Here is a 14,963-nt window from a genome sequence, read left to right as displayed (position 1 = left end):
GGGAATGTGAACTGGTGCAGCCACTCTGGAAAACTGTGTGGAGGTTCCTCAAAGAGTTAAAAATAGATCTGCCCTATGACCCAGCAATTGCACTGCTGGGGATTTACCCCAAAGATTCAGATGCAATGAAACGCCGGGACACCTGCACCCCGATGTTTATAGCAGCAATGGCCACGATAGCCAAACTGTGGAAGGAGCCTCGGTGTCCATCAAAAGATGAATGGATAAAGAAGATGTGGTCTTTGTATACAATGGAATATTGCTCAGCCATTAGAAACGACGAATACGGTGATCCCTGGGTGGCTCAGCGGTTTGACGCCTGCCTTTGGCCCAGGGCGCGATCCTGGAGTCCTGGGATCGAGTCCCGCGTCGGGCTTCTGGCATGGAGCCTGCTTCTCCCTCCTCCTGTGTCTCTGCCTCTTTCTCTTTCTCTATGTCTATAATAAATAAATAAATAAATAAATAAATAAATAAATAAATAAACCTTTTATAAAAAGTCCTGGATTGTTCAGATAACTAGTTCCAATTTCTCTTAACAGCTATCCATCTCCACTAGTTTAAAATTTTAGGGAGTGGAAAAACTTGATATGCATTGCTAAATTGTACAACTTCTACAATATCTTTTTTTTTAAAGGTTCTACTGCTCATCCATTCTTAGATTAATGACAGTTTAAATTGTAAATAAAAAAGAGGTAACATGCATGTGTTAAATGCACAAAACTTCTAAAAATATAAACTAGAATCATTCAGAAGTTATTCTCTAAAGGCTAACGATACAGTATTCTTTATTAGCTGATGTCTTTTTGAAATGAATAAAAAAATACATGATGGGGGAAAGGAACAAGAATATTCTCACATTTTTTTCTATATTTAGGGAAATAGTATTGGGACATTAAATGTTAAATAAGAGAGGCTTTATTTTTCAGTAAAATAGTCCCTAATTACCAGTGAATTTCTTAGGGACAGTAGACTACTAGCTCACTAAATATGAGACTTAATGAAAAATTAGTTTCTCATGGGCAGCAGCAGAATCTGGATATATCAGAAAGTCCAGAATAAAACAAGCTCAGAAATGAGTAAGGATAATGAAGTACACAGTTTATTCATTCACTAGTTGATGCACATTTTGATTATTTCTAGCATTGCAATATAGTGAATAAGGCTGTTATAAATAATGCAATGAGGACTTTGTGTGAACATATGTTTTCATTTGTCTTAGGTAAAGAGCACAGAGCAAGATTTCTGAAGTAAATGGTAACTGTATTTTCACTGTAAGAAACCATCGAATTGTTTTCTAAAGTGGCTGTACCATTTTGCTTCTTACTAGCAACACATGAGAGCTCCCTGTGCCCTGTATCCTTAAGAGAACTTTCTATTGTTATTTACTATTTTTTTTAAAGATTTTATTTATTTATTCATGAGAGACAGAGAGAGAGAGAGGCAGAGACACAGGCAGAGGGAGAAGCAGGCTCCATGCAGGGAGCCCGACGTGGGACTCGATCCCGAGTCCCCAGGATCACACCCTGGGTGGAAGGTGGCGCTAAACCGCTGAGCCACCCGGGCTGCCCTGTTACTATTATACTTTAAAACTTTTAGTCATTCTAATAGGTGTATAGGATTATATTGTGGTTTTAAATTATATTTCCCTCATCCCAAATGCTATCGAAAAATTTTTCATGTGCTTGAAAGATACACAGTTAACATCTGTGTATCTTCTGCGATGATGTGTTTATTTAAATTTATGTCTATCTTTTATTGTTTATTCTTCTCTCCATGTTACTGAGTTTTTAGGATCTTTATATATTCTGGATATACTGTTTATAGGGTAGCTATTACATATTCTGTACAAGTCTGTGGCTGACTCACTCCCGCGACATTGTCTTCCACTAAGCAGATATTAATTATGAGGAACACTTCATCATTTTTCTTTCCTCTGATTCATGAATTTGTGTTTTACATACAGATTTGTGACTAGCCCATGGTCACACAAATGTCTTATGCTCTCTCTATAAACGTTATAGAATAAGGTTTTATATTAGGGCCTAAGGTCCATTTTGAGATGAGGTTTTATTTGGGGCAAGGAATGAGTCGCTGTCTCCTTTTTGTGGAGTAAGGTTATTCTACATATTTAGCATCATTTTTTAAAAGATTATATTTTCTCCATGAATTTTTCTTAGAAGCTGTCAAAAATCAACTGATTATGTTTTGTGAATGAAATTCTGAAGACTACTGTACTCCATTGATCTAGTCTATCTTTTCATGAATGCCACACTCTATGTTAGTTTAGCTTTGTGGTAAATCTTGATCAACTTATGGGAATCCTCCAATGCTATGTTCTTTTTCAAAATTGTTTTGACTACTATATTTCTTTTGCCTTTTTATATGAAATGTAGAATTATCCTGTAATTTCTGCAAAAACACTTGTTTAATTTTAATTAGAGTTACACTGAATACGTGGGTATTTTGCATTTAATGAATATATCTTTGTTCATAATAGAACTGGCTACAAATACCGTCTTCTCAGTTGGGATGCCTATCATTTTTTTCCTTCCTTCTTGCCTCCCTAACTTCCTCATCCTCTCTCTCCTTCCTTCTTCTTTTTTCTTTCTTTTCTTTTTTTCCTTGCCTTTCTTCCTTCCTTCTTTCTTCCTTTCTTCTTTCTTCTTTCTTCTTTCTTTCTTCTTTCTCTTTCTTTCTTCTTTCTTTCTTTCTTTCTTGCTTGGCGGGATAGGGAGGATGGAGGTATGGCTGCGGGATGAGGCTTAGGAGCGATTTCGTTGGCGCGGGATTGGGATGAGGAGCGTAGCGGGGGGGGACGGGGGAGGGGGGGAGGGAGCTTTATTCGGGAGGGGGGGGCGGGTCGGGAGTAGTTTTTCTGCAGAAAATTTCTTTTGGACGCAAGTCCGTCCTTCCGTCGTTCTCATCTTTCTTCCATTTCTTTTCCTTTCTATCTCCCTTTCGTCCTTTTTTCTCTTTATTTGTCTCTTCCTCTCTTTTTCTCTTCCTCTCCCTCCCTTCCTTCCTCCTTTCCTTCCTTCCTTTTTTTCTTTCTTTCTCTCTTCCTCTCTTTCTTCTTTCTTCTCTGTCTCCCTTTATTTCTTCCTTTTCTTTTTCACCCATATTCTATGGCCAACATTCTTTGCTAATTTAGAAACTCTGAGTGTACAGTTCAGGTATCTATGTATTATTTACAATTTAAAAAAAATGTAAGTACATAACTAAGTACTAAGATATAGATTAGTATATGGGATCCCCAAGACAAGACAGGACCACATACAAGGCAAAAAATTGACATTTATCTCTGCCACATCTCTAATATTCTAATGAACTATATAAAATACTGTAGTTGTCTGTACCCTACATCATATCTCCTGTCAATACTTGCTATTCATTTATTTATATCTCCTTTGTTAAACTCTCAATGAACTTATATATATCTCTTGAACTACTTAGAAGTATAGCACTTTAAAAGTTAAATAAGTACAGGGCACCTGGGTGACTCAGTGGTTGAGTGTCTGCCTTCAGATCAGGGTGTGATCCCGGGTCTTCAGATCGAGTCCCACGTTGGGTTCTCCGCAAGGAGTCTCCTCTCTCTGCCTATGTCTCTGCCTCTCTTTCTGTGTCTTTCATGAATAAGTAAATAAAATATTTTAAAAAATAAAAGTTCAGTAAGGACGATAAGCCTTATTAAGTGATTTTGAAGTCCATTATAGGTTATGCTTTCAAATTATTTCATTATGTACATGATTACAGAATTTTGAAAGAAGGAAACAAATATTTTTCCCATGAAGGAGAAACTACATTTTCCGAAGAACTTAAGTCATCAACCCAATGGCATGTAGCTATTTATATCAGAGCCAGGATTATGTTGTGTAGCATTAGATTTCTTTCCCAGCCCTACGCATATATTTTTCCCACTGAGAATCAGGTTGTATGAGGCCAAAGTGCATCACATAGTCATTTTTCTCATGTAGATAATTACTCCAGAACTAGTCACTTGTTCATTATGCAAAAAAAAAAAATTAAGTCATCTTGTTATTTTTCTGTCCCAGAAGAGAATTAATGCTTTTTGTCCTTGGGGCATCATTGTGGACTTCAAGAAGAGCTTGAGAACCTGGCACACGAGTCCAAATGCTTAATATTTGTAGTGTACCTTAACTGAGTGAGCAGTTTATTTCCACAGGTAAGAGGAAAGGTTTTTCATACCTTACAAACTATTTTAGAAGCTATGAACGTAAACTTCAAACTAGATTCTACATTTTAAATTTAAATCTAAGATAGAAATTTCTAGTCCACTTACTGTTGAATTAAAAATTGAATGAAGGTATTCCAGGGAATATAGTAGGAGAAATTGGAAAGTTCCCATTATATTTAGATCAATAGAGCTATAAATTAGAAAATTGCTTTAATTTCTTCGATGGGCGGTAACAGTGAGAATGAGGATAGTAGTAATAAATGGCTATATTTAAAATTTAGGAAAAGCATTAGGTGGAAAAATCAGTTATAAAACAGGCATTAGGTATATGCCATTTTGGGATCATAGATCAACTTAAAATTATTTTGCTAGTTAGCTAATCTACAAGCTACTGCAGGTTTTTATTTTGTGTGTCTTAAGTGTACTTAAGCCCGATGGCTTTTTAAAGAAATTCAAATATATGCAGATGTTATTTTGTATTGATTCGAGGGGATAGCACTTCCAGAATTAGCGCATGTCACAGCGGGTTTTCAATATGGACATGTGGAAGTAGCTTAATATGTGTGACAGAGAAACCTGGAATTTAATCTTGCCTCTGTTAGTAATTTACTATGTGAGTTGGGTTAATTTACAGCTCCAGCTGGTCCTCTGTGTTATCATCAATAAAGGGATCTGAATTATTTAGTTTGTAGGTTGCACACAATGAAGCACACAAAATTCCTAACATCTTGTAGCCACTTCATAATTTATGGCAATTGTCATCAGATCTTGCTTTCTTCTCAAGCTTAGTGTTTGTAGTACAGTTCTCATGGCGTCCATGTGGTCTATTTCTGACTGTATTAGAGTTGAGGAACTCTTGATTTTAGTTTGGGATCTGTATTTTGCCTTTCAAGCTTCTGTCTTTGAAAATCAGCTAGATGTAAAAATAATCAGTTCTAATGTCTTTAAATGTTAGTTGACAGAAATGCCTGTTTGAAGAACCATCTTGGATAAAGTAAATGAACCTCATATTTTCTGTCATAATTTGGAACAAAATGTACCTTTATTCATAAACTACCTTCTTGCCCTACACAAATGATCAGATATCAAGAGTTATGGGAAATTATTATGGACAAAACTATGGGGGGGATTTGAGTAAACATACTATTATTTTACTGACATGTCCAAAGTCAGTATGCAGTGACAGAGCTACATTTTTAAGATGTCTGATACCACAGGATATCAGGATTCATTAGGTTTAGTCTCATGAGATTGGTATTTTAATATGTAAGTGTCATCTAAGAGATATATACACAATAAAAGAATAACCACTTGGGATTCTTTCATTATTCAATGCTTTGATGAAAAATTGATCTTCTAACTCCATATTTATTTTGTTGTAATTAAATAAAATTTGGAAGTCATATTTCATGTGTATGTGCCCCTCACGTATAACAAATACTTTACTAAAACATATTTTAGTGCATCTCATATATAAGCACTCTGCAATCACATGATGTTCATGTAGATGAACAAGAGATGCACAAAAATTTTGGTCAATCTTAATCTTTTGTTAGGAGCATAGAATTCTATTGCCGGGTCATATTAGGTGCTAATTCTGAGATTTTAATCCAGGATTTTAGAGTCTTAGTATAATGTTCTTTGTCTTCCACAGGTGTGCTACTTCAGACACATCAGTTAAGTAAAGGTTAGAACTGTATTGAAACTGGAATTTCCCATATGTATGTCAGTCAACATGTATTTCTTAATGGAATCCTCTAGTAGACCATCTATTAGTCCATTTTCAAAATTTGCTTTCATATTTTAATTTCTTTTCACTCTGTTTCTTTCTACCTACTTAATTCCTATTTTGTATCTGATTCTCTTTAGTAAATATTTATGTACACAATACATGGATTCTTGAAAGAGAGAGAGAAAGAGAAAACAAAAAATTTTGAAACATAATGTATTTTTTGATGGTCAAGCAATACAATCATACATTTTAATGTTGCTAATTGATGGTTTTATAAGTTATTTTATCACATAACCATTCAAACTAAGTTATTTTTTAAGAAAACATTTGAGTGTGTGTGTTCTCATGAGTAATGTATAAGTTGCCTGAATTAACAGAGAAGTCAATATTTAGCTTCATTACATTTTTTTTTTTTGCTCTATAATTCTCTAAGGATCAAATGAACATTTTTTTTTTTTGCTTTGAAACCCTCATATTCAAAAAGCTATTTATTCTATGTATTAAGAAAGATTTTCATATGAATCTGGGAGGAATTTTTTGGGGGAAAATAAAGGTGGATTTTTTTTCCCTTCTAATAATAGTTCTAAGCTGATTTTCCCATTCTCTCCTTGATGTGTGGGTATCTCAGTATAACAAACATGGTGTGTTTCATTTAAGTTATAAGTCAATTGTAGCTCACTGAATTCACCAGTCCTATACACTATAGATTTTCTACTCCTTTATAAATTTTGGTCTATGACACGCAGAGGAAAAACAAGAGTCGCCATGCCAAAATCTGCCATCTAAATATGGTAGATGCAATATTTAATTGTTTCAGGGATGGAGGCTTTTAATCCATTTACTGGTGACTCTGCAACATTTTGTTCATTTGTTATGTGCTTATGTTTCTTCATGCTCCACTGGGTAGGAAACAGTCTGACAGCCTAGAAAAATAGAGCAGTAATAAAACACTATGGTGTGCTTATATAATGATTTTATTGTTTTAGAATTCACTGGTACAATTTTATTATCTATTATCAGGTGATATTTATTTCATAGTAAATATAGAAATTCTATATGCAACCATAACCCAGTAAAGGAATGGCCATGAATCATTTTTCACAGAAATGTATTTCAAAATACACCCAAGAGCTCTGTGAGGATAACGACCATATGTGTAGAGAAAGATCTTGACTTGGTACCAAGTTAAAATTTGAAAAACAATAAAAGTAAAATAAACTATGGAGAGACATGGGAAAACTGGAAATTGAACCACATGAAGTGCCATTGTTTTTCCCATGGTAAATTTAGCCAACAATGAAATGAAGTAACTTGTTTAATCTGTTTGTTCAGGGTAATGCATCCATGAGGACTCTGTTTCTTCATTGCTGCTTATTCCTTCAGTGCCAAAGGTATCCATACATCCTTCTAAGAGACAAACATGAGGATATGACTGAGTAGATTATATTTTCAAAAAAAAATATATTGTCTTTAGAATCTATGAGTAGAGACTGAAATGTCAGCAGTGCTGTCAGATTCAGATTTGTGCAGGGTTCAGATGGAAAATGTGACTGAAGTCACCACGTTTATATTGACGGGCTTCACAGATGATTTTAAACTGCAAGTTTTCCTATTTTTACTATTTCTAGCAATCTACCTTTTTACAATGATAGGAAATTTGGGAATGGTTTTATTGGTCCTTGGGGATTCTCGGCTCCACAACCCCATGTATTATTTTCTGAGCGTGTTATCATTCCTGGATGCCTGTTATTCTTCAGCTGTCACTCCAAAAATGTTAGTCAATTTCCTAGCAGAGGATAAAACCATTTCATTCCTTGGATGTGCAGCACAGATGTTTCTCTTTATTTCTTTTGGGACCACAGAATGCTTTATTTTAGCTGCAATGGCATATGATCGCTACGAAGCGATCTACAACCCTCTCCTGTATTCAGTTCGAATGTCACCCAGAGTCTATGTGCCACTCATAATTTCCTGCTATGTATGTGGATTCCTGCATGCTACTTTACACACTGTGGCTACTTTTACTCTATCCTTTTGTGCATCCAATGAAATTAGACATGTATTTTGTGACATCCCTCCTCTCCTTGCCATTTCTTGTTCTGACACCCACACAAACCAGCTGCTAGTCTTCTACTTTGCGGGATCTATTGAGATATCCACTATTCTGATAGTCCTGGTCTCTTATGGTTTCATTCTGGTGGCCATTATGAGGGTGCATTCTGCTGAAGGGAGGCGGAAAGTCTTTTCTACATGTGGCTCTCACCTAACTGGAGTGTCAATTTTTCATGGTACGGTTCTCTTCATGTATGTGAGACCCAATTCCAGCTATGCTTTGGATCATGATATGATAGTGTCAGTATTTTACACAATTGTGATTCCCATGCTGAATCCTATCATCTATAGTTTGAGGAACAAAGATGTGAAAGATGCAGTGAAAAGGGTATTTGGTAAAAACTGGTTTGCCAATTAAGTATACTTTTCACACTAAACATCCAATTGAAAGAAATTAAGACTGCTGTAATTGTCTTCATATCAAAAAGCTATGATTAAAGTGTTTTGTTTTCATTTATTAGTGTCTTTCTATTCTTCTTGGACATGTTTAAATAAAGATCATAGTCAACTCACTGCTAGTGTGGTTTTCACACAAGCAGAAACTGTGTCATCCATTTGTTTCTGAAACTGAATAAAGAGAAACCAATTTAAAAAGGAGTCAGGAGGCCAGCAGAAGGAGCACTTACACCTACCACGTGTCAGTAAGAGAACCAACAGGAAGAGATGTATCTTATATTCCTAATAGAAGAAGAATTCTTATTTTACTAATTCCAGCAAGAGGAAGGAAGGTTTCCTCCTCCCCTGGCAACAGCCCAGCCAATGAGAGACAGTCACAACCCAGCCAATGCAAAACCACTATACTTTGAACTCTGTTTACTCCAATAGACTTTTTGTTTATAATAGCCTTTCCCAAGTCTCCCCTTCCTCTACAAAAGAGAAACTCCTCTCCTTTGTTGTTTGAACTTGCCAATGTTTTTCCCATAGCTTGCATGGCCCAAATGTAATTCTCTGCTACTTGAATAAACTCATTTTGCCACTAAGATAATTAGCTGTTTTTATTTTTAAGGTTAGCACTTTTTATAAGGCTAACTGTCATATTGGATACAACATCATTTTGAGCTAATTATTCCTCAAAGACCCAATCTCCATATAGAGCTATATTCTGAAGTATTAGGGGAGAAGACTTCATCATACAAATATTGGGTTTATTTACACATACATACTCATGGAGTCACATATGCATTCACTCTTCAGATTAAATTGTAGTACTATCTTTCATCTCCATGTAACTCAAATTGTATAGGCTCCCACAGTTGCAATTATAAATGAACATTATACTCATATCTGACTATCTTGAGCAAATACCACCTCATTCATAGCAAAATCACAACTCACATAATCCCAATTCACTTTTCAAGGAGTCATTTGTATCTGACTTCAGATTGAACACTCTCTTCTAACCTTTAATCTATGCATTGGCAGCAGTCTAATCCCAGCCTGTGATTCTGGGACCACAGATAGTGTGTTCAAGTCCCTGGTGTTCTTACCATGTGTTTTTAAGGATGCATTTCTTCCCTTATGATTATTTTATGCAGGACATGGACATTAAATCCACTTTTACTTCCTCATAGAACACAGAGACCAGGCATTAGCATTAATCAAAATTATACTTAAATTCAAGAATGACAAAAGACAAGCACGATTCGGGGTAAATTACAACCAGCTGGCAGAATTAGGTTGACACAACTAAGCCCCAATCTATTTTTACGGGTTCTCTACAAGCTTGGTACAAACTCAGCTTTGGCTCTGTTTTCTCCTCCACCCTGTGATGCCCTTGCAGATGGCAAAGCTCCTCATTGCCCATGCCTAAGAAGCAGGTACAGAAGAGAGTCTTTATCATACACACATTGAGCCCTGCTTTCTCTTTTTAAAAGTAATTAATCATCTATTTATTTATTTGACAGAGAGAGAGCCAGAGAGCAAAAGCAGGGGGAACAGCAGAGGAAGAGGGAGAAACAGGCTCCCCGTTGAGCAGGGAGCCCAATGCAGGGCTCCATCCCAGAATCCCAAGATCATGAACTGAGCCAAAGGCAGACACTTTACTGACTGAGCCACCCAAGCTCCCCTAAGCCCTGCTTTCAACAGGCCTTATTTGCATTGCAAGGATAGATCTCCTTCAAAGTTAATTATAGGCATACAACAGAGACTTTGCAGGTTTAGTTCCAGACCACCGTAATGAAGTAAATATCACAATTAAGCAAGTCAAATGAATTTTGGGGGAGGTTTCCAGTGCATATAAAAGTTATGTTTACACTATACTGTAGCTTAAGTGTGCCAAAACATTATGATTTTTTAAAAATGTTCATACTTCAAGTTAAAAACACTATATTGCTAAAAACAAAAAACAAAAAACAAAAAACAAACAAAAAACAAACAAAAAAAACGCTATCATCTCAACTTCCAACAAGTTATAATCCTTTTGCTGGGGGTGGGGGGGGGTCATTGTCACAGTGTTGATGGCTGCTGACAGATCAGGGTGGTGGCTGATGAAGATGGGGGCAGCTGTGGCAATTTCTTAAAATAGGACAACAGTAACGTTTATTGCATTGATCGACTCTTCCTTTCATGAAAGATATCCCTGTAGCACGTGATGCTCTTTGGTAGAAGGCTGTTTCATCTATAGTGAAAATCTGTTGTTTAGTGAGGCCACCTTCATTAATATCTTAGCTAGATCTTGTGGATAACTTGCTGCAACTTCCCTATCAGCACTTGCTGCTCCATCTTGCACTTTGATGTTATGGAGACATTTTCTTTCTTAAACCTCCTGACTTCTACTGGCTTCAGAGTTTTCTTCTGCATCTTCACCTCTCTCAGCCTTTATGGAATTGAAGGGAGTTGTCCATTGCTCTGGATTAGGCTTTGGATTACAGGAATGCTGTGGCTAGTTTGATCTCCTATCCACACAACTAAGACTTTCTCCATATTGACCATGTTGACAAGAAGGCTGTTCCACTTTCTTATCATTTATATGTTCACTGGAGAAGCACTTTTAATTTCCTTCAAGAATTTTTCTAAAAAAGTAAAAAAAAAAAAAAAAAGATTTTTTCTTCTTTTGCATTTAAAACTTGGCTGTTTGGTGAAAGAGGCCTACACCCTATTTTGGCATTGAGCATGCCTTCTTCACTGAGCTGAATCATTTCTAGCTTTTTATTTAAAGTGAGACGTGTGTGACTCTCCCTTTCACTTGAACGTTTAAAGGCCATTATAGGATTATTTATTGGCCTAATTTAAATATTGCTGTGTCTCAAGGGTTAAGGAGGCCCAAAGAGAGAAAGAGAGACAGGAAAAGCTGGTCAGTGGAGCAGTAAGAGCACACACAATATTTATTAATGGAGTTCATTGTCTTATATGCAAACAGTTCATGGCATCCTCCCAAATTACAAATGTAACATCAAGGATCACTGATCACTGAGTAACATAACATGTCTAATAATATCAAAAGGCTTGAAATACTGTAAGAGTTACCAAAATGTGATACAGAGACGTGAAGTGAACAAAGGCTGTTGGGAAAAGAGTGCCAATAGGCTTGCTCAGTGCGGGGTTGCCACAAAATTCAATTGATATAAATGCAGAAAATTTTAAAAGCCTCCCTCAGGTCAAATGTTGTATATTAGTACTGTTTCCTCTGTGGGAGTCAACAGAGATAAAAATGCCTATAAGTTAATGTTCTATGTCTCCAAAAACTTGGTAGTATTTTGCAGCTCAAGTTCTCATCTTCACATGGGACTTGCCTCTGGCATGGCTGCCCTCCTCATCCAAGAAGTCAGGCTGAACCTAGAAAGTCCACCCTTCTCCTGGGATTCACATGACTGGGACAATTCTCCAGACACACAAGAGTTTTGTCACTTTCAATAGCCTTTCTATGATATTCCTATTTCTTTCATCCTTTTTATTTTTATTTTTTAAAGATTTATTTATTTATTCATGATAGACAGAGAGAGAGAGAGAGGCAGAGACACAAGAGGAGGGAGAAGCAGGCTCCACGCCAGGAGCCCAACATGGGACTCGATCCCGGGACCCCAGGATCAGGCCCAGGCCAAAGACAGGCGCCAAACCACTGAGCCACCCAGGGATCCCCTTTCATCCTTTTTAGACTGGATTTCCCATATGTAGTGTCTAATACAACATTCTAGGGGCATACATTTTAGAGGGAAATAAAATTTTGATATTCATGTATAGACTGATAGCATAGTTTAGAATACCAACACTGTATACACTGATACTCACCCTTTGTTCTGCTGCTGCAGACGTCTTTCAGAATTTTAATATTCCAAACATAATAGACAAGTCTGATCTTATCGGAGGAGGGGCAGTTCTAGAGGTGACGTTGCTAAAAACTAAAATGACTGGTCCCGTGATATTTGTTTTGGCCGTGCTTTCACATTAACATCTCTAAGATCTGTTTTCTTATGATATGTCTATCTCTTATATACAAAGCTATATTTTGTTAAAATTGAATATTATTATTATTACCTTGATAATTGTTTCTTAATATATGTTGTTCATTTTTCTTCTATAAGTTGAGGTTTTATGCCAAGAAAAATTGTAGAGAAGTTGTGTTATGTGCACTCTCTCCTTTTAAAGGACTCTGATGGTAAATACAGCTGGGTGATGCAGAATGTGGAGGGAAGTAAAGGTACTCTGTATTTGGAAAGGAACATTATAAGAAGCCTGGTAGGAGTACCCAAGGTCCTGGAACGGGTGGTGCACAGAGGTTTACAGAATTCAGGATTGTGTGGAGGAAATGGTTACAGGAAGAACAATGTTGACTAATATGAGTTTTATAAATTTTTTTCTTTAATGTTCAAAATTACCCTTTCCTATCTTTCAACACAGCTCTTTGTCATTAAAACACTATAAAATTTCTTTTAAAAAAAGATTAAAAAAAAAAAGAGATAGGGCTCTTGGATGGTGGCCCAGTAGGTTAAGCAGTAGACTCTTGATTTTTGGCTCAGGTCCTGATCTCAGAGTGTGGGATCGAGCCTTGTACTAGGCTCTGCACTCAGGGAAGAATCAGCTTGAATATTCTCCTTCCCTCTCTCTCACTCTAAAATAAGTAAATAAAAATCTTTAAAAAAAAAAGAAAGAAGGGAAATTGCTGGTTTCTTCTTCAGGAAGGGAGAAAGAGGTAAAAAAAAGTAACTTACACAACCCAGAATTAACATTTTAATAGTTTTATAAAAAATGTGTTTCAATTACTCAAGTACCTTTATCTTCACCCCCCTCACACACACATGCTTTTATCCTCTATATATATTTACAGTATATCTACTTAAATTATCATCAAGTCTTCTAATTAACACAATGAAAGTAAAGGGGATGAGCTAGTATTTTATACTAAGACTGGATTCTGGAACTGAGATAATGTGGCACCCCTTTTCATATGTGAATTCAGCTTTAGGGAATTAGCTGATGAATCACCAATAAAAACAGATAGGATGTCAACTCTGTAACATGTTAACTGTACTCATTGCTGATGGATTCAAATTTTTCTTTTCTTTACATGACCCCACCTGATTATAATGAAATTGTTGATCATAAGCAGATAAGACATCAGTAGTTCAACTTTTGCTATTAGTCATGCTTTTAATATAACATAGTTAATTAGATGTCTGTTATTTTTTTATGCAGTGTGTTGGGACTGGAGAGATAAAAATGAATAACCTCTTTGTGTAAAAGAAAACATTGGCCATATTCTGGAATCTTAAACAAGTAACAACAACAGCAACCTTTAATAATAGAACCTTTAATAGAAATGTGTTATTTTAAGTATTTCAATACCTTGGATTAAGTTTGAAATTAATTTACTATTTAAAAATAACCTCCAGATTTATTTTATGTTAGATAAAAATATGACATCATTTACATAAAATAAGTAAGAGTCATTGCAAAACTGGAGAAGAACCAGCATGAGTATATGAGGACTTGATAAATAAGTAACAAATTTTATAGAGTTATGTTTCTGAGTCATAGTACAATCCATTTTGGTAGGGATTTTTTGAATGCCACCATAACTTCTTTGTTTCTTAGACAATATATTATGGGGTTAAACATTGGTGTCACAATGGTATAAAAAAGAGAAAGAAACTTGTCCATTCCTGTTGAATGACTGGACTTTGGTCTTAAGTATGTAATGATGCCTGATCCAAAGAATAAAGCCACAACCATGAGATGTGAAGAACAAGTGGAGAAGGCCTTGGCTCGCCCAGCTGCTGATGGCAATTTCAGGATGGTTGAGATTATTTTCACATAAGATGCAAGAATCAACAAAAAAGGAATAGTGACAACTAGAACAGCAACCTCATAAACCAACATTTCAATCATGAACGTATCCCCACAGGCAAGCTTAAGTACTGGAGGTATGTCACAGAAAAAGTGATTCAACTTATTGGACCCACAGAAGTGTAGAGAGAAGATGAGGTAGGTGAACCCTATGTGTACTGGAATTCCAGTGATCCAACAGCCAGTTGCCAATTGGATGCACAGCCTGTTGTTCATGATGAGAGGATAGAGTAAGGGGTTACAAATGGCAACATACCTGTCATAAGCCATTGCAGTCAGAATGAAGCACTCACTGGCTCCAAAGATCAGAAAGAAGTACATTTGAGTAGCACAGGCCAGAAAAGAAATATTTCTATTTTGTCTACAAAGATCTGTTAATAATCTGGGGACAGTGACCGACACATAACATATTTCCAAGGAAGAAAGGTTCCCAAGGAAAAAATACATAGGAGTCTGGAGGGAGGGATTGACCTTGGTTATTATGATAATGAGGCTATTACCCATCAGAATAATCACATAGATTATCAGAAACACCCCAAAAAGTAGTCCTCGGAGGTTAGGAACATCAGAAAAACCAACCAGGATGAAATCCATTAATGTAGTGTGATTCGCCTGCAGAGGATTTTGTCCTGTGGATTCCAT

At 36.2% G+C, this 14,963-nt stretch overlaps 2 protein-coding genes across 2 annotated transcripts; one reads left to right on the top strand and one right to left on the bottom strand.

The window, feature by feature from the left end:
* Positions 1-7,422: 7,422 nt before the first annotated feature.
* On the top strand, positions 7,423-8,397 carry OR5T8 (olfactory receptor family 5 subfamily T member 8). Its single transcript, NM_001389029.1, is given in 1 exon segment — positions 7,423-8,397. A coding segment is annotated over 1 exon segment (975 nt).
* Positions 8,398-14,006: 5,609 nt separating this feature from the next.
* OR10AG63 (olfactory receptor family 10 subfamily AG member 63) lies at positions 14,007-14,963 on the bottom strand. Its single transcript, NM_001389025.1, is given in 1 exon segment — positions 14,007-14,963. A coding segment is annotated over 1 exon segment (957 nt).

The sequence above is a fragment of the Canis lupus genome, chromosome 18, assembly GCF_011100685.1.
Source record: "Canis lupus familiaris isolate Mischka breed German Shepherd chromosome 18, alternate assembly UU_Cfam_GSD_1.0, whole genome shotgun sequence".
In the NCBI taxonomy this organism is placed as follows: domain Eukaryota; kingdom Metazoa; phylum Chordata; class Mammalia; order Carnivora; family Canidae; genus Canis; species Canis lupus.
Note: the sequence above shows the minus strand (reverse complement) of the source record. Positions and strands in the feature narration are given on the sequence as shown.